This window comes from Eumetopias jubatus, unplaced genomic scaffold (genome assembly GCF_037043125.1).
Source record: "Eumetopias jubatus isolate StellerSeaLion01/CBP00866 unplaced genomic scaffold, mEumJub1_p1.0 scaffold_17, whole genome shotgun sequence".
Classification (NCBI taxonomy): Eukaryota; Metazoa; Chordata; class Mammalia; order Carnivora; family Otariidae; genus Eumetopias; species Eumetopias jubatus.
The window spans coordinates 40,735,136-40,758,140 of record NW_028274823.1 but is presented as its reverse complement, the minus strand read 5'-3'; the positions used below and the strand labels follow the sequence as shown (position 1 = coordinate 40,758,140).

The window sequence follows — 23,005 nt, the reverse complement described above, 5'->3', positions numbered from 1 at the left end:
TGTAGAGAGTGGAGTCCAAAATGTAAAATTACACAAAACAACTTGTGATAATTTAATGAAGTAAATGTGCAACTATTACTTTAAATTCAGAGGTTAGCAATGATAGTGCAGATAGGTATGAGCAAATTATTAGAGGTGTTTAAATTAGCCACAAAAATTACGTGTTAGCCTGAACAACTCTTGGTGATACTGCCAACTCTCTACTTTATCTGCACCTTGATACTCCAGGTGACCAGTAAGCAGTACAAAGAGACTGAGTATAGATGTGCCCCAGAGACTTAGACCTGAAATCATTTCTGTGCTTGTGAGTAAGTTCTGTATTAACAACAAAGCTTTTTTTTTTCCCCTAAAGGAGTCAGATGAAGATTTTGCTAATCATAGTGACAATGATCAAAATCGGGTGAGTCTCATGTACTAAAGTGACTTTGCTTTTAAATTTTAACCGAAGCATAGCATGTATACTAAATACATGCTGAATTTACTTTTTTGAGGAGAGCTGGGTGGGGGGATGGGTGAAATAGGTGAAGGGGATTGCACTGAGTAACATAAGGAATTGTTGAATCACTGTATTGTACACCTGAAACTAATGTAACACTGTATGTTAATTATATTGGAATTAAAACAATAAAAAATGGGGTGCCTGGGTGGCTCAGTTGTTAAGCGTCTGCCTTCGGCTCAGGTCATGATCCCAGGGTCCTGGGATGGAGCCCCACATCGGGCTCCCTGCTCCGCAGGAAGCCTGCTTCTCTCTCTCCCACTCCCCCTGCTTGTGTTCCCTCTCTCGCTGTGTGTCTCTCTCTGTCAAATAAAATCTTAAAAAAAATAAAATAAATAAAAAATTACTTAGAGTGACTTACGGGAGAGTAAGGATTTAGTCCTTATTTTTACAGCTAATTTTCCTTCAAGCATTTCATGTTTTTAAGTTAACTACTGCCTTGGGGTTTTTTTTTTTATTGTTGGTTTTTTGTTTTTCTTTTTTCAGTTTTGCTTTATATTCTCATTTTTCTTAGAAAACAAAGAAGTGAAAAAAAAATTGGGAAACATAGCCTCTAAAAGAAGGCCCAGTTACTCAAGCTTAACTATTTCACATGAATCCCCCTCCCCTATTTTAAAATTTGAGATAAGATAGCAGTAAAGTTAAGGAACACTCAAAAGGTACAAATCTAATCCTACTGTGTTAGCATAGCAATCTTAATTTTTGTGTGCCCTTCTAAGGATGTATTCTTTTCCTAATATGCATCGTATAGGGGCTCCTGGGTGGCTCAGTCGTTAAGCATCTGCCTTCGGCTCAGGTCATGATCCCAGCATCCTGGGTTCGAGTCCCGCATCTGGCTCCCTGCTCTGCAGGAAGCCTGCTTCTCCCTCTCCCCCTGCTTGTGTTCCCTCTCTTGCTGTGTCTCTCTCCGTCAAATAAGTAAATAAAACCTTTAAAAAAAAATGCATCGTAAATTTTCTGCTATTTTATGTTAACGTTATTTTCTTACATTTTAAATCATTCGTAATTTTGTTTTGTGAACTCTATTTTAAGTATGGTAATACAATGATACTTTTCATAGTTTCTAAATTTATATGGGACATAGTTTATTTCCAGGATTTTATTTTTGAGATAATGCTGCATTCAGTATTCCCATACACAGAAATCCTTTGCTCATGTGAATGGTTTCCTTAGGAATGAAATGGTGTAGAATTAGAGTAAAGCCTCTTGATATTATTGTCTCATTGCTGATCATGCATAATGACTTTCTTATAATCTCATGAGCCCTGGGATCATGATTTTTGCTACCATAATATACGTACAGTGGTATATTGAGATATCCCAATTTGCATTTCAGTTTCCTAGTTGGGAAATACTTTTTCGCAAAAATTTTCAACTACCAAATAAAGGATTTCATACCTGTTGGTTGGCACTTGTATTTTCCCAGTTGTATTCACAGAGGCCATTTAAGAATTGGTCTTTAGAGGATATTTATTTTTCTATGGCACTTATTTTCGAGATTGGTAAATTCAGACTTAAAAAATACAGTATAGTGATTAAAAGCATTGGCCTAACCATTTACTTGTATTGTTAAATATAGACTGGTTTTGTGCGCCCCAGTGAGCCTCAGGGTCCTAAGGATTAAAGTAGTTAATAAAGTGCTTTTAGAGGGATGGGGTGGCTGGGTGATGGACACTGGGGAGGGTATGTGCTATGGTGAGTGCTGTGAATTGTGCAAGACTGTTGAATCACAGATCTGTACCTCTGAAACAAATAATACCTTGTATGTTAATAAAAAAAATAATAAAGTGCTTTTAGCATAGTACCTCGCACAGTTTATACAAATCATACCTACCAGTGGCTGCTTTTATAAAAATTAGAACTTCACAGGTAAAGCTTAGTTTGAGCCCTCCAGTCCATATTATCCCACACTCTTTCAAAGGTAACTGGTGTTGTGATCTGGGGGGTGTAATAAGCGCTTTTCTTTGCTTTTTCAAATATATCTGTGTCCTTAGAAACAAGGTAGGTGTTTGGGTGCGGGGGCAGCGTATCATGCTTGGGTTTCTCATTCAGTGTTTGTTTCACTTGTTGCCTTGGATGCTTCTGCAGTTGTTAACGGCTTATTCCTTTTAGTTATTAGTATTTTTATCAAGATGAGACGATGCTTATTTAGCTTATCATTTCTCCAGTGGTGGACATTTTACGTATTTCAGTGTTTGCTATTCTGCGTGTAGTATCTGCGCTGAAAATAAATCTTGCGTTCTTTGTTCCAGCACATTGATTGCTTTGAGACTTTCGCGGCGGCATCATCCTCCTCCCCCTTGTTTGACAGGTGGTCACTGTTTTGCCTGTAGGCTAAGTGGCAGTAGTTTCTCTCTTTCGGCTTGATGACCTTATCTCCTAGTTCTAACCTCTAGTTTATACTCCTAGCACACTGCACAAATGAGTGATGAAGAAGAGGATGATGATGGCTGTGACATTTTCGCAGACTCTGAGAAGGAGGAGGAAGATACTGAGGACATTGAAGAAAATGCTAGACCCGTAAGAAAGACTACAGTTAATTCTCTTGACAAGGTTTTAGAAATGGCACCAAGGACTCATTAGTTCTATTGTCATTTATATTTGTAACCGTCTCATTTTGCATTATATTTGTACATTTACACTTTTGAAAGTAATGGTTGAGCGTCACTAGTTGCCTTACGAGGACCACTTTTTCTTCCAGTTGTTACAGTTTTACAAGTCACATCATTCAGGTCTGTTCAGTTGCAGAGTCTGTTCAGTTCCCTAATACTCCTCTCCTTTTCTCACCCTCATCTGGCTCTTCCAGGATTAAAGTGAAATATTTAAACAAAATTAAGCAAATAAGGAGCATCTTCTTCTGAAGGGAGTCCTGTTTCTCAAGTGATCTGTTTAGGGTGCATATGTTTAAATTCATTTAGTTAAATTTTTCATCAGTTCGATTCCTTTGCCTTTGTTTACATAATTTTGTTAGGTGTCCAAAGTAAACTATACTAGTTTGCGTGTTGCCAAAAAAATTGATACTTTTGATCTTTTTTGCCTGTAGAAAAAAAGTAGGCCTACATCATTTGCCGATGAGCTGGCAGCTCGAATCAGAGGGGAGGCTACAAGCCAGGTGGAAGAGGGGCGAACAGGTACGTCATTAAGATGAGTTAGCAGGGTTGGGGGGGAGTGCAGGCCCCTCTGCTGGGCTTCACTGGCAGCATATTTCCCAGTGTAATTTTACTGAGGCATGAGAGGCTTATTCTTTTTTTGGTTTATAGACTCTCTGATAACTACATTGTGGAACCCCCCAAGAAAAATGCACATATACATATATCTGTATCACATTTTATTTGCAGTTTCAGGGGATTAATAGATGCCCCAGAGAATCACAGGCCCCAGATTAGAAATCTCTCACTTATATTTACTTCTGTATTTTGCCTAAATACAAATGTACTATATAGTATATTCTAGTGACTGAACAGGATGGAATGATGTCAGAATAGTTCTTTCGGCTTGAGTGAGGTACTGACTGAAGTTTTAAGGTAGAGCTGAGACACAGAGTTGAATGTCTTGCTCTTAGCTTCAGAGCCCCAGGGATGACAAAAAGCATAGGGGCCCTGGGTGGCTCAGTCAGTTAAGCGTCTGACTTTGGCTCAGGTCATGATCCCAGGGCCCTGGGATCGAGCCCCTCATCGGGCTCCTTGCTCTGCAGGGAGCCTGCTTCTCCCTCTCCTCCCCGCTTGTACTCTCTCACTGTCTCTCCTTCTCTCTCGCAAATAAATAAAATCTTCAAAAAAATATTAAGGGTAGACTCTGTATGGTTAAAACTGTGAAATACTCTCCAAGCCTTGTCCCCAGGAGAAGCAAAACCTCGGAAGACATTGAAGGAGAAGAAGGAAAGGAAAACTCCCTCAGATGGTAAGCCTTTCCCCTCCATTCTGTTACTTTAGGAGGCTCTTGATTCAGGAATATCACTTTCGTTAATTCATAGAATTCTACTTTAAATGCCGACAAATGGGATCTCTCTGTATTCTCATTTCCAAAGCTTTTAAAAGTATGCTTTGGGATGCTGGGAGGAGAGTTGGGTGTGCAGTCAGAATGCTGTAAAGATTTGAATTACTAACTTTTATAACAATCATTAGCTGTCTTTCTAGAATTCTCAATGTATAGAAACTAGGGATATCTAGCATTTGTTTTCAATAAAGAATGTATCAGAGCCTTTCATATTTAACAGTAACATCCATTACATTCCTACTTGTAAGTGTGTCAATCTACAGACCTTTGTTCAGTCTGCCCTCCTTCTCCCAAATTTTTGGTGGGATAGGTCTTAAAGGCAATTGAACCAGGTACTTGCTTCCAGAAAAACATCTAGATGAAAGAGATCACCTACAGAATTCACCTTGCTTCAGACATTCACAGAGTTAAGGGTGGGAACTCAGAGAGCCTTTTAAGGGATTCATTGGACTGTTTAATGAATTTTGTTTGAAATTCCTGGGACTGCTGGCCCTCAAGTACTCCTTGTTACATATGGTTAGATACACTCCATGCCAGTCTTGGAGATGTTGTAAAGGCTAACCCTGGAAATTTGAGTTCCAAACTCATCTTTAACTCTCCCTCTAAAACATTTCCCTTTCTGCTTGTTAGATGAAGAGGACAATTTATTCGGACCCCCCAAGCTGACCGATGAAGATTTCTCCCCATTTGGCTCTCGAGGTGGCCTGTTCAGTGGGGGGAAGGGACTTTTCGATGATGAGGATGAGGAGGTGAGTCTATGGTAATCCACGAAGATCCCTCTAGTTGTGTCATGGGTCCACAATTAGTAGGGAAAAAATGGCTTCTTAGTTGCAAGTTGCTTCTACTTTCCCATATTTTGGGAGATTTTGAACTAAGGATCACAAAGAGAAAATACTGTATCCTGATGCCCTTTGTTAGGTGGAGAGAGGATGTGAGAGTATTTATAGTGAATAATTTACTTGATCAGGCGGTCGTTTCTTACTTTATCTGTTGTCTTCTTCCATGTTTGTAATTCCTGGATAGGTGTAAACTATTTAAAGGTCTGATTTTGCCATAGTTTTCACTTTGGAACTACATTTCTGGCAGAACAGTAAATATGGATCTTTAAACTTTACAAGGTACTTTTCTTTAGAAATCCTCAAACGCAGCTACATTTTCCTTTGCTTTTTTGAAATTTCGTGTCCTGTACTTTATTGCAACTAGAGTGACCTCTTCACAGAAGCCCCTCAGGATCGGGAAGCTCGAACCTCTATTAATGCAGGTAAGTTTGGATTGAGGCTGACTCTTCTTGTTCGCAAACAGAATTCCAGAACTGCTTACTTCTCAGTAGGGGATGGAACCCCTGTTCCCAAGCCTTGCTTCTTTGTTAGGCAGGAAGCTGTTTTGCTCCCTTGGTCTAGTTTAAGAGCAGCTCATTTTCTCTGATTCATGTCTTGGAAAAGACAAATACCATCTGTAAACCCACATCACAGTTTTGTCTCTTTTTTTAAATTTTTTATTTTTTTAAACATTTTTAGTTTACATTTAATTAATTAACATACTTACTGATTTCAGAGGTAACAGGCCTGTGATTCATCAGTCTTACATAATACCCAGTGCTCATTACATCACATGCCCTCCTTTGTCTCTTTCTTAATAGAGAATTCATAAAAAGTCAAACAGGAAAAGTACTCTGTAGCCGTGTTGAGGATGTTTTAATTTAATCATGTTTAATTCAAAAAAGCACTTTCAGAATTCTGCATATAAATTGAAGGCCAGTAATTCCATAGTCTGGTGTGCATCAGAATCATCTGTGGAGCACACACGAAAAAGGAAAAAAAAAACTTGACAAATTTTATTCCATTTAGGTATGTGGTAGTTCTTGGGATCTGGGAATTAGTTAATTGAAGTGAGCGGTCTCCTTGGACCACCAGTCATCAGATTTTGAACTTGCTGTGATGCTGGCTGGCTTGGTGTCCTGCCATTCCTGCACTGTATTTCTTGGCATCAGTGGATGCTAGTTTCCCTCCTTACTGTTACTGCCTTCATTTTTGTTGTTGGTATTTCACATTTTTTGCTGTTCGCTTCTACTTGTTTGTTCTCCAGGTGGAATGCATAGAGCCACAACCGTTGAGGAGCCCTGCTGGCTCTGCCTTTTCCTTCCCTTCTGTGCTTTACCCCTTCCTTGGCCTCTCCAGCCCACCCCCCAGTGCTACTGTTTGACTGAACTCAGAGGAATCGTTCATGGAAATCACAGCTTAGATTATATTAGTACCAAGAAAAAAGTACTGAGGGTAGAGAGAAGACCAAGCTAAAGCTAAGGAGTTTTAAAATGGCTCTTTTAGGAAAAAGTAGCTTTAAAAGGTCTCCAATTAGCTATGTATTGTGTTGTACATATTTCAGTAAGGTACATTTAACAAGAAAAGTCATTTTTTCTGAAGTGGTTATTTTTTTCTTTTTCATTTTTAGTATCTTCATCCTCCAAACCTGGAAAGAAAATCCCAGCAGGAGCTGTTTCTGTATTTTTAGGTATCATGACTTAGGGTTTGTTATTTTAAAAACCAAATAAGTACTGTTTTGTCATTTTTTAAATTGTCATCTAAGTGCCTGCTGAGAGTAGGAGGAGCTCCAGAGGGCAGCGAATGCCTACGGGGAGAGCTCATTGACTGGTGTTAGTTCATACTCTGTTAGAAGTTAGTGGCCTCGGACTTCCTTGTGTTTTAGTGACCGGGTGATTGGCATCGTAGGATGTTCTGTAGCAGTAAAGGATGGGGATTACTGGGTCCTGTTAATGTGTTTTGTGGATGGACTGAAACTAAATGTTCTTGGTGGGTGGTCCTTTTTTTTTTTTTCCTGTAAAGTCAGGAGACCTACCCACACTGGCTCATAGCTGTGGCTTTTCTGTCCCTCCACCCACAGGGGACACTGATGTGTTTGGTGCCACCTCTGTCCCATCACTGAAGGAGCCCCAGAAGCCCAAGGAGCCCCAGAAGCCTGAACAGCCCACTCTAGGGAAAAGCCCGTACCCTCCAGCACCTGCTGGCCTCTTTGATGATGAGGATGATGATGACTTTTTTACGGCATCCTGCAGCAAACCTTCCAAAACAGGTACCTGTTCCAGCCTCTTTTTCTGGGAATTGAGCCCAGGAGAGAATGTTGACCTGAAAAGGACATAAAGCTTGTCAAGTTCTCTTTGTCTTCCAGTAACAGGATCCTTCCTCAAGCATTCCCGTCGTAGAGTGTCATCTCGGCTTCCGTAGTCATAGTGCCTTAGAGATCTCTGTTTTCTGAACCCATCTTTCCTGCTTTTGGAAACTAATTACTACGATTATCTGCCCTGTGGAGAGCTAAAATCTATTCCCCTGTAATACCTGCTAAAGATTTCTGATTGTGATGTTTGGAGTTACCGAGGAAGTTTTAATCACACTTTCTTCTGGCAACGCTTAGTAAATCATATGAGCAGAATGCCACTGTTAGCTGTTCAGTTCCCAGCTTCTCTTCTCTGTGCCAGAAAGCCCACATAGCCTTGGCCTTTCTTATATGGCAGGGTTTTCAGCCCCTTGGCCACTTTGGCACTCTCCTTTCTTCTCCCCTCAAATTTAAGCCCATATGTTCATGAAGTCACTCTTCTTAAATTAGTTGTTCGTTTATGTGCCAGAGGACTCTCCTGGGACTCTTGTCAGAATGCAGATTGAGATTCCCTGGCGGTTGTGGGGAGGGGCCTGTGACTGTGCATTTCTAACAGCCTCCCTGGTGGTCAGAGATGGCTGGTCTGTGGAAAAACACTTGGTGTTTTAGATAGACTACTAGGTGCACACAATTTCCAGCAACAGGAGAAGAGGACTCTTCGGAAGACTAGATGGACCAGGATTCAGTGAGAAGCTCCTTTTCCAGTGCTAGATGTGAGAAGTAAGGATAGAAGCAGAAACCCAAGGGAAATCATCACCTAGTTATTTTAGAAAGCATGCAAATGGACGCATAAAGCCCTCAGATCTAGGCCAACTGAAATGACAGCGAATAAAGGTGGTGGTGCCTCTCTTGGCCTGGGAGTCCCCTTGCCTAGTGGGTACTGGTGGGGACTGATTTAGAATCAGATACATTGACAGCTGCTGCTGTCCTGGGTTGCTCACAAGTTGGCGTCTTCCTTTCAGTGACACACACCTCATTCCCCACGGCAGTGCTCATGGTAGTGAAAGGCCAGAAGCTGCCCTGCTCTTCCTCATTAGGGTCAGTTATGGTCTCTTGTTCAGTGGAATTTGGTGAAGTGTTACAAAGGATGAAGTCGATGTATGTTGACATGAGAAAGATTCTCTAGGTACATTAAGTGAAAAACATAAATCATATAAATATTATTAGAATTATGTTACCATTTATAGCCTTATTTGTGAATCACCCAAGTGAGAATGTCAGCATATCCTTTGGGGGAATTAGATATGTGTGTATTAAACTGTTCCTGAAAGCGGTTTTGTTTGGATGGGCAGGTGGAGTTATGGGGGAGATTTCAGTATTTGCTTTTCTGTGTCTCTGTAGTTTGACTTCTAATTTTTATTTATTTATTACTTTTTAAAAAAGATTTTTAAGTAATCTCTATACCTAACATGGGGCTTGAACTCACAGCCCTGAGATCAAGAGTCACGTACTCTACTGACTGAGCCACCCAGTCACCCCAGTAGTTTGACTTTTTTTTTTTTTTTCTGATTTTGTGTTTTTGTTTTTTTTTTTTTTGGTCCAGGTTTCACGTATTCAGCTTTATTTTTTTTTTAATTTTTTATTGTTAATCACCATACATTACATCATTAGTTTTTGATGTAGTGTTCCATGATTCATTGTTTGTGCATAACACCCAGTGCCCCACCCAGAATGTGCCCTCTTTAATACCCATCACCAGGCTAACCCATCCCCCCACTCCCATCCCCTCTAGAACCCTCAGTTTGTTTTTCAGAGTCCATTGTCTTTCATGGTTCGTCTCCCCCTCTGACTTACTCCCCTTCATTCTTCCCCTCCTGCTATCTTCTTTTTCTTTTTTCTTAACATATGTTGCATTATTTGTTTCAGAGGTACAGATCTGTGATTCAACAGTCTTGCACAATTCACAGCGCTCACCATAGCACATACCCTCCCCAATGTCTATCACCCAGCCACCCCATCCCTCCCACCCCCCACCACTCCAGCAACACTCAGTTTGTTTCCTGAGATTAAGAATTCCTCATATCAGTGAGGTCATATGATACATGTCTTTCTCTGATTGACTTATTTCACTCAGTATAACACCCTCCAGTTCCATCCACATCGTTGCAAATGGCAAGATAGTAGTTTGACTTTTTAAAAGGAGGAGCCAATCCTCACTTCTCAGATTCCTAGGGTGGTTGCTTCTTAAATGATCTTTCTTTCTTTGGTCTCTATTTACCTTTGATGCCAGTCCAAGCTAGTCTAAGCTTAGGACTCTGCTGCTTGGTTGAGTGTGTGAGCCAGGTGGTCCTGTGTTTCATTTGAGCTGCTCTTGTGTTCTTTGAAAAATTCCAACTTAATACTGTTTCATAACTAATCAAAAAATAATATTCTTTTTCTATTCCTTGGGGGGGGGAAGAATTTTTTAATGTATGAATTTAGTGGTGGGAGTTTTGAGTTTAGTATCCTAAATTTTCTGCTGTGGTATCTTTTCTAAAGACAAAGTCAAATCCACTGCCAATATCTTTGATGATGAGGAAGGAGATCTGTTCCAAGAAAAAGCAGCTGGTTTGCCAGAAGCCACTGTGAATCAGACGGATGAAAATAAAGCAAGGGCAGAGAAAAAGGTGAGCAGGAAGGAAACTTAACATAGTGAAGTCTTGTTAAGTGTTGATTTGGGGCATCTTGTTAATTTGTCTGGAACCCAGAGGGAAGTGGTGTTTCCTTTCAGGTGTATGGTGAAGAACTTTAATCAAGCAAGGTGAAAGAAGAATACAGTGAACACCCAAATACCTACCACCTAGATGGAGCAGTTGTTGGCTTTTGCCTTGCTTAGTGGTTTTTACCTTCATTGGTGATCTGTTCCTGAACCAGTTATCATGTTAAGGGGTACAAAAGAATGTTTTTCCAGTTCTTTCATTTCTTCTACATTAGCTAACATTCTTCCAAACAGAACCAAAGAGCTTTCTTTTCTCTTTCTTTCCTGCTTTTGAAGTTACCACCATAGGATCATAGATTCTCTGTTCAACCTCTTATAAACCATTAGCACCGTTTTTGTTTGTTTGTTTGTTTTCAATGAAGCTGTATTTAGCCAGCAGGATGCATCCGCGTTGGCACTGGAGCTCTTCTGGCTGCTCTCCCTTTCCCTGGTATCCTGCATAGCTTCAGCCACTCTTTTTCTCTCTCTCTTTTTTAAGTTTGTTTACTTATTTAAAGATTATTTTATAGAGAGAACCTGTTCACACATGAGCATGAGGGGGTGGGGCAGAGGGAGAAGGAGAGAGAGAATCTCAAGTAGACACCCCCTAAGCATGGAGCCTGACACAGGGCTTGATCCCAGGACCCTGAGATCATGACCTGAGCCCAAATCAAGAGCTGGATGCTTAACTGACTGAGCCACCCAGGCTCCCCTATTTATTTATTTAGTAATTTTTATACCTGGTATGGGGCTCGAACTCATGACCCTGAGATCAAGAGTTGCATGCTCTTCCAGTTGAGCCAGCCAGGTGCCCTGATCATCCTCTTTCTAAAGAACCTCTTGTGTGTCCTTTCTATGAAACCCTGACCATGGGCACCTGGATGGCTCAGTTGTTAAGCGTCTGCCTTCGGCTCAGGTCATGATCCCAGGGTCCTGGGATCGAGTCCCACATGGGGCTCCCTGCTCAGTGGGAAGCCTGCTTCTCCCTCTCCCACTCCCCCTGCTTGTGTTCCCTCTCTCGCTGTCTCTCTGTCAAATAAATAAATAAAATCTTAAAAAACCCTGACCTTCCCACTGCCAGCCACCTATGTCCCAGCATTCAGAACCTGGCAGGCTCCTAGGGGTAGCTCACCTTCCTGTGCTGGCTCCAGGTATACACGTCCCATTTGCGTAGAATACCCTGATCCACCAGATGTGCCCTCTGGCTTAACTTGTTTTTCTCTTCTCATGCGGTTCCCTCTGCCTGGAGGGTCCTTGTTTGTACCATCTCCTGTGTCCAGGCGTTGTCTGTCCTGAGAAAATTTACTTTATCGATGAACTATTTCTTTCTTCTTTCCTAACTTATACCAGTTTTTAAATTCTTTCTTAGGATTCTTCTTTTGCATCAATCCTTTGTACACATTTAAGGTCCACGGCATCTTTATTCCCCTGGCACATGGCCTGCTGCCTTATCCTAGCAGAGACTCAGTCTGTTTTCCAAATGAATGTTTGAATAAACCCTTATTTCCAGTTATCTTGGTTGTTAACCCTCAGTTTTTTGTTTTTGTTTTTTCTTCCCAACAAAGGTTACCCTTTCTTCCAGCAAAAATCCCAAACTCTTGCAAGAAACAAAAGCTCAGAAAGGTTTATTTTCAGATGAAGAGGACTCTGAGGTAAGGAATTCTCTTTCTTAGTTCTGGGAACTAGTCCTTGGATATGACAAAATATTTCTAAATCAGGGTTTTTCAGTAGAGGTACAAGACCTTTTATTAAATACTTCTTTTTTTTGAAATTAATGTTTTGAGAACACATGTGCTTAGAAAGCAGTATGTGTAGTAATACTTTTCATGTTGGGTTTGAATCCAGTGCATCTCCTGGGAGAAAAATACTCTCTCAGGATGCTCAGATTTGAGGCTCTTTGTTGATCCACAATGCAGTGAGGTGCTTGTACCAGAACAGAAATCAACACGCTGTTTCCTTTTTCAGCAGTCTCATTGAATAATGGGCTTAGTGCCGTATGGGATGTATTCTGGCATAGCCTTTTATCTTGTGGCCAGTAACGGTTTGTGGGCTGGCGGTGCTTGCAGACAGCCATGGTCCTTGGAGGTTCCTGTCTGGAAGCATCTTTCCAGTGGGACAGCACCTCTCTCAGAAGTGTCACTGCTTTATCTGACTCTCCCAGGCTGAGGTCCTTTCAGAATTGATCTCAGGCTGGGCCTTTAGGGGATCAGAGACCTGTCTGAGAATATAACAGGCAGTCAGAAATCTCCTTCACAGAAAAATATATGGACATGGCAGAAATTTACATGTAATTTCAAGAAATTGTGAACTCTGGATTAAGCTTTTTTGGTTACTTTGCACTAACAGCCAGGATGGACGTACAACTCTTTGGAAGTGGAGTGATTGCCATTGATGTAAATAAAACCCATGAGGCTTATATTTCATTGACGGCCAGTGTACAGAAGATAGGAATTAACCCAACTCCAGTTAAGCCAAACTCCTGGACACATGAGCACAGCATGGTGGGGCCTCGCACTCTGGTCTCATCCCACGCTCCTGGCTTCCTCATCCTCAAGCACACCTGCACTGACTCCTGCCTTCTGGGAGTGCTCTTCCCAGAATCTGGATGCCTTGCTTCCTTTTTACAGTTTCTTTGAGGCTTCCCCTGACGATCCTTTGCATGACTGCCAGCCCGCTAGCACTCGCCACACTGCACTCCTTGCCTTCTCTTCTGCTCTGTTGTTCCCCACGATATGTGTTGCCATGTGACTTTTCATGTGTACTTGTTCATTATCTGCGTCCCAACTAGAATAAGCTCCGTGAGGGCAGGACGTTTTGTTTCCTCCTCATACCTCTAACACTTAGGCTAGTGCTTGGCACTTAATAAGCCAATAACAGTTGTTGACTACATGAAAAAAAAATGTGATCAATTTCAGTGACTTAAAAGGTGTTTCAGTATCATGTTACTGTGAAATAAATCACTCCCGAACTTAGTGGCTTCAAACACCAGTAAGTTTTATTATCTCTTATGATTCTAGAACCGGACTGGGTTCAGCCAGGCACTTGTCAGTTATGGTCTGTCCTGTGGTTCTAGTCTGAAGGTGGCTGGGCTGAGAATCCTCTCACTCCAGTGTCCGGTAGCTGGATGGAAAGACTCAAATAGCTGGGGCTTTGGGGGCACCCCTCTCCATCTTTTTGCCGTCTCCCAGCATGGCAGCTGCAGGGAAGGTGGGTTCTTGAAGCAGGGCTTCAACGTGAGATTCCCCAGAGAGCTGTGCAGAGGCTATATTGCATTTGTAACGTAGCCTCGGAAGTCATCATGGTCGAGGTAGTCCCAGAGGCCCGCCAAGATTCCAGGGCAGGGATGTAGACTCTACTTCTTGATGGTGGGAGTGTATAAGAATTTGCAGACAGGTTTCACAGCCACCACCAAAGGCTTTGTCCTGTGTGCATTGTCCTAGATTGTTTTTATTGGATGCTGTCGGGGTGCTTAGGCAAGGAAAAGTGAAACAAATCTTTCTGTAAGTGAAATCTTGCCAGTGTGTAAAATGCAGAGAGGCATGGGAGCCCGTAGCTCCCTCTATGTGGCCTCTTTACCTCAGCGGACCCCTGGGACTCCATGGGGTCCCGGCGAATCCACTGGGCTGAGAAGCGCTCTTCTCAGTTAATGAATTCATTAGGTCTGTGTTTGAGATTAGGCACTGATGCCATAATAAGAAGAAATTATCCAGAGAGGTCTCAGTAACTGTGTTCCTGTCCTATTTAATTGTCTGGCCCTTGGCTATTGACATTTCTGTCCTAAGGGAATAGGTGTCCTATTTTTATGTTTCTAGTTCATGCAGTTCAATTTGCATTATAGGCTGACACTCTTGCATTTTTAGTTTCTTCAGAGTCTGGTAGATCTTTTGCAACATCTCTTAGCTACAGTTCAGATAGAATACCAAATGTTTTAAATAAAATCTGAATTCACATTTATTTGGAAGAAATAGTATCATACTTTTATAAGGGGAGAGGAGGAGGGTCTTAGTAAATAAAACAGAGTCATAGATGCAGTAATTTGAGAATCCAGGCTCTACTTCCATTATTGAATCTGTTTAATTCCGATTCTTTGGACAAAAAAAGGAAGTTACTCTTACTTTTTAGCATGATAAGAGATCTATTGGAAAATGTCCACGTGGGAGTTTACAAACCTCAGAGTTCCAGTGAAGCCACCTGGAGTTCCATGTGGGCCTCTTCCTTCTCACACGTGGATGTCCGTGCTGCACCCGCTAGGACAAACTGACGAGTCTTCTCAGCCAGCTTCCCTCTCACAAAGAGACCTAGACTCATGCAGCCATCATGTCATAGTCTTCAATGTTTTATATTTAACTGATACTTTAAAAGCTAATCTGTCATGTTAACCACAAACTTTAATCTTGATCCAACAGGATTTGTTTTCCTCTCAAAATGTGAATAAGTCAAAAGATGCATCTCTCCTGCCTAGCAAACTCCCCACGTCGGTCTCACTTTTTGATGACGAAGATGAAGAGGTAAACAGTGTTATTGCAGTGCAAGATAAATAAGTTTTTGATCAGTAGAAAACCATTGCTGATTAGCTTTATAGTCGGAGGTGCATATAGTAGAACAAGGTAACGAGAGGCAGTTAAACCATCTGATGCTTATATAACAAAAATATTTTAGTTTTTTTCTCTGACTTCCTCCTTGACTCCTAGCTGTACAATGGGCAGGATATTAAATTATTGTTATTTTTTTAAAGATTTTATTTATTTGAGAGAGAGAGAAAGAGGGAGCACAAGCGGCAGGAGAGGGAGAAGCAGATTCCCGGCTGAGCAGGAGCCCACTGTGGGGCTCGATATCAGGACCCTGGATCATGACCTGAGCTGAAGGCAGACACTTAACTGACTGAGCCACCCAGGTGCCCCATGGACATTAGATTCTTGACCCAGCTCTTATGGAATGCTTTGTAGAGGTCATTTTAAAAATCTGCCTTTAAGAAATACATCTCGGAGGATGGATCTTTATTATGCCCAATGACCTATAAGAATGTCTTGGATAAAGTGCAAATAGAAGACAGCCACGTCCTCACCTTGTTTTTCTTTCCTACCCTGGATGAGAGAGCAAAGTGGGGGAAGGAAATAAGAGAGAAGACAAACCAAACCTTTCCTCTTATGCAGTACTGTTCAGTGGCCAAGCTCATGGGCTTTGGCACCAGACCCCTGCATTCACTTGCAAATCAGGGACCTTGGGCAAATAACTTCAACTTCCCAAATCTTACATGGCTTAATAGGATGTAGAGTCATTGTGATAGCTGGAACAACTCATGTACAGCTCTTGGCACTGTGCCTGGCACATAGTAAGTGCATAGGAAATGTTCACTGTTGTCATTAGAATCTCCATCAGATACCAGTTCATTTTTCTCATGGCCTTTCCTACCTTCCCACACTCTGCTTAAAGGCTCCTTTTATCGAAACTTTACATTTCAGGACTATTCACCTGCTGTAGTATATTGTTAAGAGTGTTTTTCTGTCTAACTTGGTTGGGTTCAGGCCCTCTTATGATTTTGTTTCTATTACCTTAATGAAAATAATAACTTTTGGAATGCTTGACTATACACAAATCAAAATATGACATTGAACCTATGAGAATCAGCTCTTTAGTAGGCCAGTGGTTTTATTTAGTAAACTATTGCTTATGTTTGTATGTCTCTTTAAAACTAACCAGAAAACACAAGTCATTCCTTCCCTCTGTCCCAGGTGTGTGTATTTTGTAGGTGAGAGAGAGTGGAGAAAGCTCCCAATTTCTCTCTGTTAATTCATTGCTTTGGTTTCTAAGACATAGAAAGGTGTGCAAGTTGTTGGCTGTCACACAGGCTGGACTGCTCTTGCTGATGTGCATGGAGGGCCCACCCACAGCAGGCCTGAGTGGGGCCAGGTTTCCTCCTATTTCTGTGACCTTGGCCTCCCGCTCCCTCCCACGTGTTTTGCTTTTGAGTTCCATGTGGTCTGTTTCCCTTCTGTGGAGGGAGAATACAGTTAGAGAAGATTATAGACTATTGTCTTAGGGTTCTACGTAAGAGAAGTGGAATTTACCGACATTTTGTGATTTTTTTTCCCCTTAAGGTATTATATATATTCTGTACTTGACCAGAGACTTATTCTTTAACAATTTGACGTGGAAGATTGTCTTATTTTTCATTCTATGCATATGAAGTTGTCATACTCTTCTGCCATTTGTTTTTCTAGGATAATCTTTTTGGTGCAACAGCTGCTAAGAAGCAGTCATTATCTCTTCTAACTCAGAGCCAAGAAAAAGCAAAACCATCTGAGCCCTCCAGAAAGAAAGCATCTACCTTGTTCAGCAGTGATGAGGAGGTGGGTTGAAAATTTCTCCTGGAGAAGAGCAAGAGGTTGTTTGATGGGATTTAAGAGTTACAACTATTCTAAACATTTTCTTTTTTCTACCTAATGTTTTATATCTGGTGAAATTTAGTCACCGAAGACTATGTTCACAAAACTTTCTCTTTTTTTTTCTAGAAGAAGGATATTTAGTATAGTATATTAACTTAAAGATTAATGTTTTCAGAACAGTTGAGAATAAAGTATGCCTCTCAAATTATAAGATATGCCAATTCAAATAAGTTAGGACTATATTATATTGTTAAATGATTATTAATAGTTTCATTAGTCAAGAACTGTAGCTAGACATGGTAGAAATATCCTGTGCAAGTTTAACTCCTTTTTTTTGAGTCTTAACATAAATATTTTTATTTGCTATCTAGATGCAAATTAGCAGAACTAGTAGTGAATATGGTTTAGCTGCTGATCTAATTGTACAGAAAAAGACCTTAAATATGATGACATTACAAACCCTGAGCATTAAAATCTTCCTGCTTTAAAATAATTGTTTTTCTTTATTTTAACATTGTAGGCAAGTTATGAAGGCATGATGTGGTTGGAGATATTGTAGACATATTAATGTTTTTTTATTGGAAGCAACTTATAATGATACAACATAATTTGCTTTTTTTATTCAAACGTTTGAATTTTTGATGGATTTTCCATTTTTTTTCTTTCTAACATTGTTAGTGGTAGTTCTCCCTTGCCTACAATGTTAAAATAAAGAAAAACAGTTATTTTAATGCAGGAATAATATTTAGGGAAATTTACTTCCAGGTTCCTTAGTCTGAATTGCCACAGGATTTTAATATATATTTTATATTTTAAGGACCAGTGGAATATTACTGATTCACAGACGAACTCAGCATCTGACAATAGGTCTAAACTTAGGGACTCTGGCGCCACTCAGGAGCAGGAGGCCAAGGCTGTGCAAAAGACCAGTCTCTTTGAGGAGGATGATGAAGATGATCTGTTTGCTGTTGCTAAGGACAGGTGAGACAGTCATTGTGAAAAATCACTTAACCAGTGTCTGTGGTAATAAGTAAAGGTATTTGATTCGTAAGATGTCAGTTACTTGGGGTGATGTGATAATCATTCCTTACTTAGTAGTCATATGAGGGAGAACGTCTTTTTCACTTGTAAGATATTTCTTCCCCCCAATGCTGGGAAATGTTTTTCTTCGTGGATTTATCTAATTTCTTCTACTTATATTTTTCTTTGCTAGGGATTTTTAAGTGCAGTTTGTTACCTTTTTTGTTTTTCTTCTGGGATACCCTGTAGAACATAAAGTTTGGTTTGAGTTACTTAGGTTTCTCATTTGTATGGAAATCTTCTCAGCGTTGAGAAACATCCTATTAGGAGGATGGTTCTGTGCAGGGCTGTGCTGTCACACCAGTGGCTGGTAACTTTTAGCTGATCTGGGTGCTTCTCCACATGAATACTTGGACTAAAGCCCATAGGGTATTTTGTAGACTGCACATTGGCCGTGTTGGTGGTGTAACATGCTGCTTCTACAGACAGTAGCCAAGTGTAGGAGAGCACATGGAAGAACAATGCTGGTGGCAATGTAAAATGGTGCCACTTTGGAAAACAGGCCAGTAGTTCCTTAAAAAGTTAAACATATGGAGTTACCATATGACTTAATTTTACTCTTAGGTAGATGCTCAAGAGAAATGAAAATATGTCCACCCAAAAACTTGTATATGAATGTTCATCGTAGCATTATTCATAGTAGCCAAAGAGTGGAAACAAACCAAACATCCTGTCAACCGAAGACAGGATAAAGAAAATGTGTTATATCCATACAATGGACTATTAACTCAGCAATAAGAAGGAATAAAATAAAATACTGGTACATGCTACCACATGGATGAACCTTAAATATCGTGTTAACTGAAAGCAGCCAGTTACAGAGGATCACATGTATCGTTCCATTTGTATATAATAATCCAGAAGAGAGAAATCTATAGAGACAGAAAGTAAATTAGTGTTTGCCTGGGCTGAGGGGCAAGGAGAATTGAGAGTGACCTTTAACAGGCCTGGGGTTTCATTCTGGGTTGATGGAAATATTGTGAAGTTACATTGTGGTGAAACAACTCTATACTGAAAACCAGTGAATTGCATAATATATTGTAAAAGGGTAAATTTTATGGTATGTAAATTATATCTCAAGACCATTCTAAAAAAAGAAGAGCTGTGACTCTAACAAAGTTGTGAAATACTGCCTTGTGAGCAGGGCACTCACATGGCCCGGCTTGCCTGGACAGCCCTGGTTTGTGCCTGTCATTACAGCATGACTGTAATTAATTTCCCTGTCACTCTCAGAAACATGCCTTTAATTTGACCTTTTGCTTGATTGTATAGCCAAAAGAAGACCCAGAGAGTGTCACTCCTCTTTGAAGACGATGCTGATAGTGGAAGCTCTCTCTTTGGCTCTCCTCCTGCATCTATTCCTCCTACAACAACGGTATTCTTAACCTCCTAGGTCCAGGAAGTATCTTTGAGCTGCCGTTACATGAATAGTGATACTTCCCTGAATCAGCTCCTAAAACCTGACCTTGGAGGCTGAGTCCAGTGGGAAAACCCATTTGCCTAGTTCTAGAAAGAGATCTTCTAGTTCGTGGTATTTTACAGATGAAGCACAAGTGCAAAGCGTGGAGTGAGGGGTTCCTTTCAGGGGTAGGTCTCTGGAGCCTCAGGGAGAACGTTGCTGGGGTTACCAGGCTCAGCTGTAGCCGCATGGAACCGTGCCAACATTAGACCACGCCAGTAAAGCACACATTGTTCCTTTTAGGAGCACGTTTCAAGTACTAACACTTTGGTCCTGGTTTATGTTAATAGCCAGACAGTAAAAGGGAAGGAAATTCTGGCACATGCTACAACATGGATGGACCTTGAAGACTTCACATTGAGTGAAATGAGGCAGTATAGGAGTCCAATTACATGAGGTACCTGGAGGATTTAACTTCGTAGAAACTGAAAGTAGAATCATGGTTGCCGGGGGCTGGGGGGAGAGGGAATGGGGAGTCTTAATGAGTACAGAGTTTCAGTTTTGCAAGATGGAAAAATTCTGGAGATTGGTTGCATAACAATGTGAATATTCGTAACACTACTGAACTGTATACACAGTTCAGATAAATCTTATGGTTTTTAGAATAAATTTCTTTTAAAAATTAAAGGACGTGATAAGAAAAGGTCCATCGTGGCTATCTGGTGTAAATGATTCCAGTGATTACATCTAAGTGACGTCACTACCACAATCACCTAAGCTAAAAAATCTAGCCAATCTCGATGATAGTTATATCAAAAAGGAGTATTAAAGAATGATAGGAAGGTGGGATTATGATAATATTTGTCCAGGGAACCCAGGCTTCTTGGACTCCTGCTCTGGCCTGTCATTCATCCCTCCCCAACACCTTCCCTTAGTTGGGTATATGTGAGCGTGTGCACAGAAAACAAAGTGAGGCCAAGCACTATTTTACTGCCATCTGGCAGTTGCTAACAGCCCCAAAGGGAAAGGTAAAACTTTTTAGGCTAGACCCCATGGAGACATCCTTTATCTGACTTGGGTTAGCCTGGAAGGCCAAGAATCAAGCCAACTCCCAGCCTGCTGTCAGGCCTTCAGCTCCAACTTCAGGCCATTCGAATTTGGCATGTGACAGAGGCAAAAAGACATGCAAGACATAGAAGAAGGGATGAGACCCTGGGACTCCTCCCATGTGGGAGCAGCCACCATGGCACCTCCTCCACTCATGCTTGATGCAGAAGACCCTCCTCCTCCTGTCATGGTGATGGGTGACCACGTCCCTGATACCGTCCCAGGTATGGGGAAGGAGAAAGATGGCCAGAGAGGAGCCTGGAGCTTCCTGTTTTCTAGAGGCTGATTGTTGATTCTTCCATACCTCCTAAATATTTTTTGTTTAAAGTTTATTTTAAATTATGCAGTAATATGTGGATGCCTTCTTTAAAAAGTTTTAGAATGTGCATAGAGAATACAAAGCCCTAATGCTCCTCTCAGAGTAATCATTGGTAACAGTGTGTTACCAGCCCTTTCAGGCCTGCTTCCAGGCGCCCCATGTCTGTTTTATTTAAATGAGAGCATGTTATATATATATTTTTATGTATCTTTTTTCTTGTCCTGCAGCATGTTTTTCATTTCCATAAGCTTCAGTCGTTCTTTTTCACCACTCTCGTTCCAGGACATGTGTAACTGACTTTGCCTTAGATGGAATAATCATCACTGTTTCCTGCTAGTTTATTAGGGATGTTTCTTCCCATCCCTACTGCCTTGTCATCTTTAGCCTTGACTTGAGATAATGGATTATATCTTGCCTCTCCACGAATGCTCTCCTTTCATCTGCTCTCCTTGCTGTTGTCCTTGTTCTGTTTCTAGCAGCCCGGTCTCGTCTTGTCCTTGTCGCAAATGCTTTAGCTGAGCCTCCCATGCCATCTGTAATCTCGTTCGAGGTGCACTCCTCTTTTCCACCCTCACTCACCTTGTGCTCGAGGTGACTCGTCCTATCCCACAGTACTCCAGAGGACCTTGTTGTCTCCCTGATCTGGAAATAGTCATATTTTCAGACATAAGACAAATGTTAACTTGTCCTGTGACAGCTTCCCAGACCAGGCACATGTCAGTTGATGATCTAGGGACTTTTTCCCCACCACATTCCCATTAAGTGGGTTTGCACAACTTGTACCAGAAGCTTTCAGCATTGGGAGGAGTGTGCTGCCCTCCCTACTGCTACTTCTGAGGTGCTCCTAATCTCCTTGAATCACCCATCCTTGCATCTCCCTAAAGAAGACATCAGGTGGCTCCGTGGTTAAAAGAGTCAGGAGATCTGAGTGGTTTTTCTTTGTAGATTATAAATAATAACTTGGACCCTGGATAAATGAGCAATAATTTAATAAATTTTAAAGGTTTTGGAAATGGAAAACTTCTTTCTACCTGTAGTAATTATGATTGTTAAATGAGACAAAAGATCAAAGATCAACATCTTAAGTAGCTGAACAAACTACACAGAATTTTACCATTTGTGAAATATAAGCACCCTTGGACAACAGTATATAAAAGATAATTTTTGTTTAGAGATCCTAGAATATTTTAAAGTTAGATGTGACTCTGTTAAAAACCTATCAGTGAAATTAATTTCATGATGAAGATGAAGTCAGCTTATCTTTAGGAACATTTACAGCCAAAAGCTTGGGTGGCATTTTTATTGGTTTAAGGAACCATATTTAAGTCTAGTTTCTCACCCTGACTGACTTGCATCGAAGTTATATGTAGTTCTCAGTGAGATGAGCACATTCCACAAAATTTTTTTCCTTTAATCATTTCAGTATTGCCTTATCTCTTTTGAAACTGTTTTTTTGAGTTTCCAGTCTTTTATTTCAGGTTCAAATGATTATACATTTTGAGAACCTCTGCCTAACAGTAACCAAACATCTTGCCCTATTTTTACTTCATTCTGTCATAGTTAGTAGGGTTCTTTGATTCCCCAGGTCTGTCTTCCTAACTTGATTTAGGTATTGCTTCAGAGTTTACTTCCTCATACCATCTAGTCTAGTTGGTATGACGGAGTTATAGTTTTTTCTCAAGAATTTTTGATCAATCCTTTGCCCGAAGGATGACAGTAACTGTAGACAAGGCACATAACCTCAGTTTTCTAATCTCTGAAATCCCTGCCTCCCACGTTAGGAACAGGTGGGAGATGGGACAAAGTGCTCGCAAACTTGCATTGACCACCTTCTTGGTAGAAAGGACCATGACTGGCTGTGGAAATATATGATCCTTTCAGGTGAATGGACAGATACATAATAGCTATTAATGTAAATTAGGAAGCTAGTGAAGTAAAGGCTAGGTAGAGGGATAAATAATCTTACCAATGTAGCAACTGATACTTACTAAAGAGGGAGAACAGGGAAACCTTTATGGGTGACCTCGAGCTGGGCCGTGTTTGAAAGATGAGGATTTGCTTCTACTGACAGGAGCAAGCATGGAAGTGTGAGAGTTACAGTAGGTATAAGGAGTAGTGAGGACTGATAGGATGCAGATGGATAAAGAGAAAATGAAGTGTCAGTTGACTGTCGTGTAGTATTTGCTTAATGCAAACAGTGCAGGCGGGTGGGAGATGAAGTAGTCTGGTGGGTATTTTATTTTAGCAGGGCAGCTCTGGATGACATCATTGAGCTGAAATGTGAGGAGGGAGGCAGAGAGAAGAGACTAGTAGCTCTCTGGGTGGTAGAGGTCAGGGTCTGGGCGATGGCAGTGTCTGTGAAGTGAACAGAGACATG

General features: G+C 40.9%; 1 protein-coding gene across 3 annotated transcripts in view; it reads left to right on the top strand.

The window, feature by feature from the left end:
- WASHC2A (WASH complex subunit 2A) overlaps window positions 1-23,005 on the top strand; it is a 51,543-nt gene that overhangs the window by 13,817 nt on the left and 14,721 nt on the right. For 2 of the 3 annotated variants that reach the window (XM_028098560.2, XM_028098557.2), the window contains exons 8-21: window positions 353-400; window positions 2,906-3,016; window positions 3,540-3,627; window positions 4,325-4,396; window positions 5,123-5,241; window positions 5,696-5,753; window positions 6,941-7,000; window positions 7,391-7,579; window positions 10,139-10,266; window positions 11,903-11,989; window positions 14,744-14,845; window positions 16,559-16,687; window positions 17,541-17,704; window positions 19,076-19,178. In XM_028098560.2, coding sequence (XP_027954361.1) covers window positions 353-400; window positions 2,906-3,016; window positions 3,540-3,627; window positions 4,325-4,396; window positions 5,123-5,241; window positions 5,696-5,753; window positions 6,941-7,000; window positions 7,391-7,579; window positions 10,139-10,266; window positions 11,903-11,989; window positions 14,744-14,845; window positions 16,559-16,687; window positions 17,541-17,704; window positions 19,076-19,178 — 1,458 coding nt within the window. The remainder of the gene's footprint in view (window positions 1-352; window positions 401-2,905; window positions 3,017-3,539; window positions 3,628-4,324; window positions 4,397-5,122; window positions 5,242-5,695; window positions 5,754-6,940; window positions 7,001-7,390; window positions 7,580-10,138; window positions 10,267-11,902; window positions 11,990-14,743; window positions 14,846-16,558; window positions 16,688-17,540; window positions 17,705-19,075; window positions 19,179-23,005) is intronic. The other variant, XM_028098558.2, reaches the window with a different exon arrangement.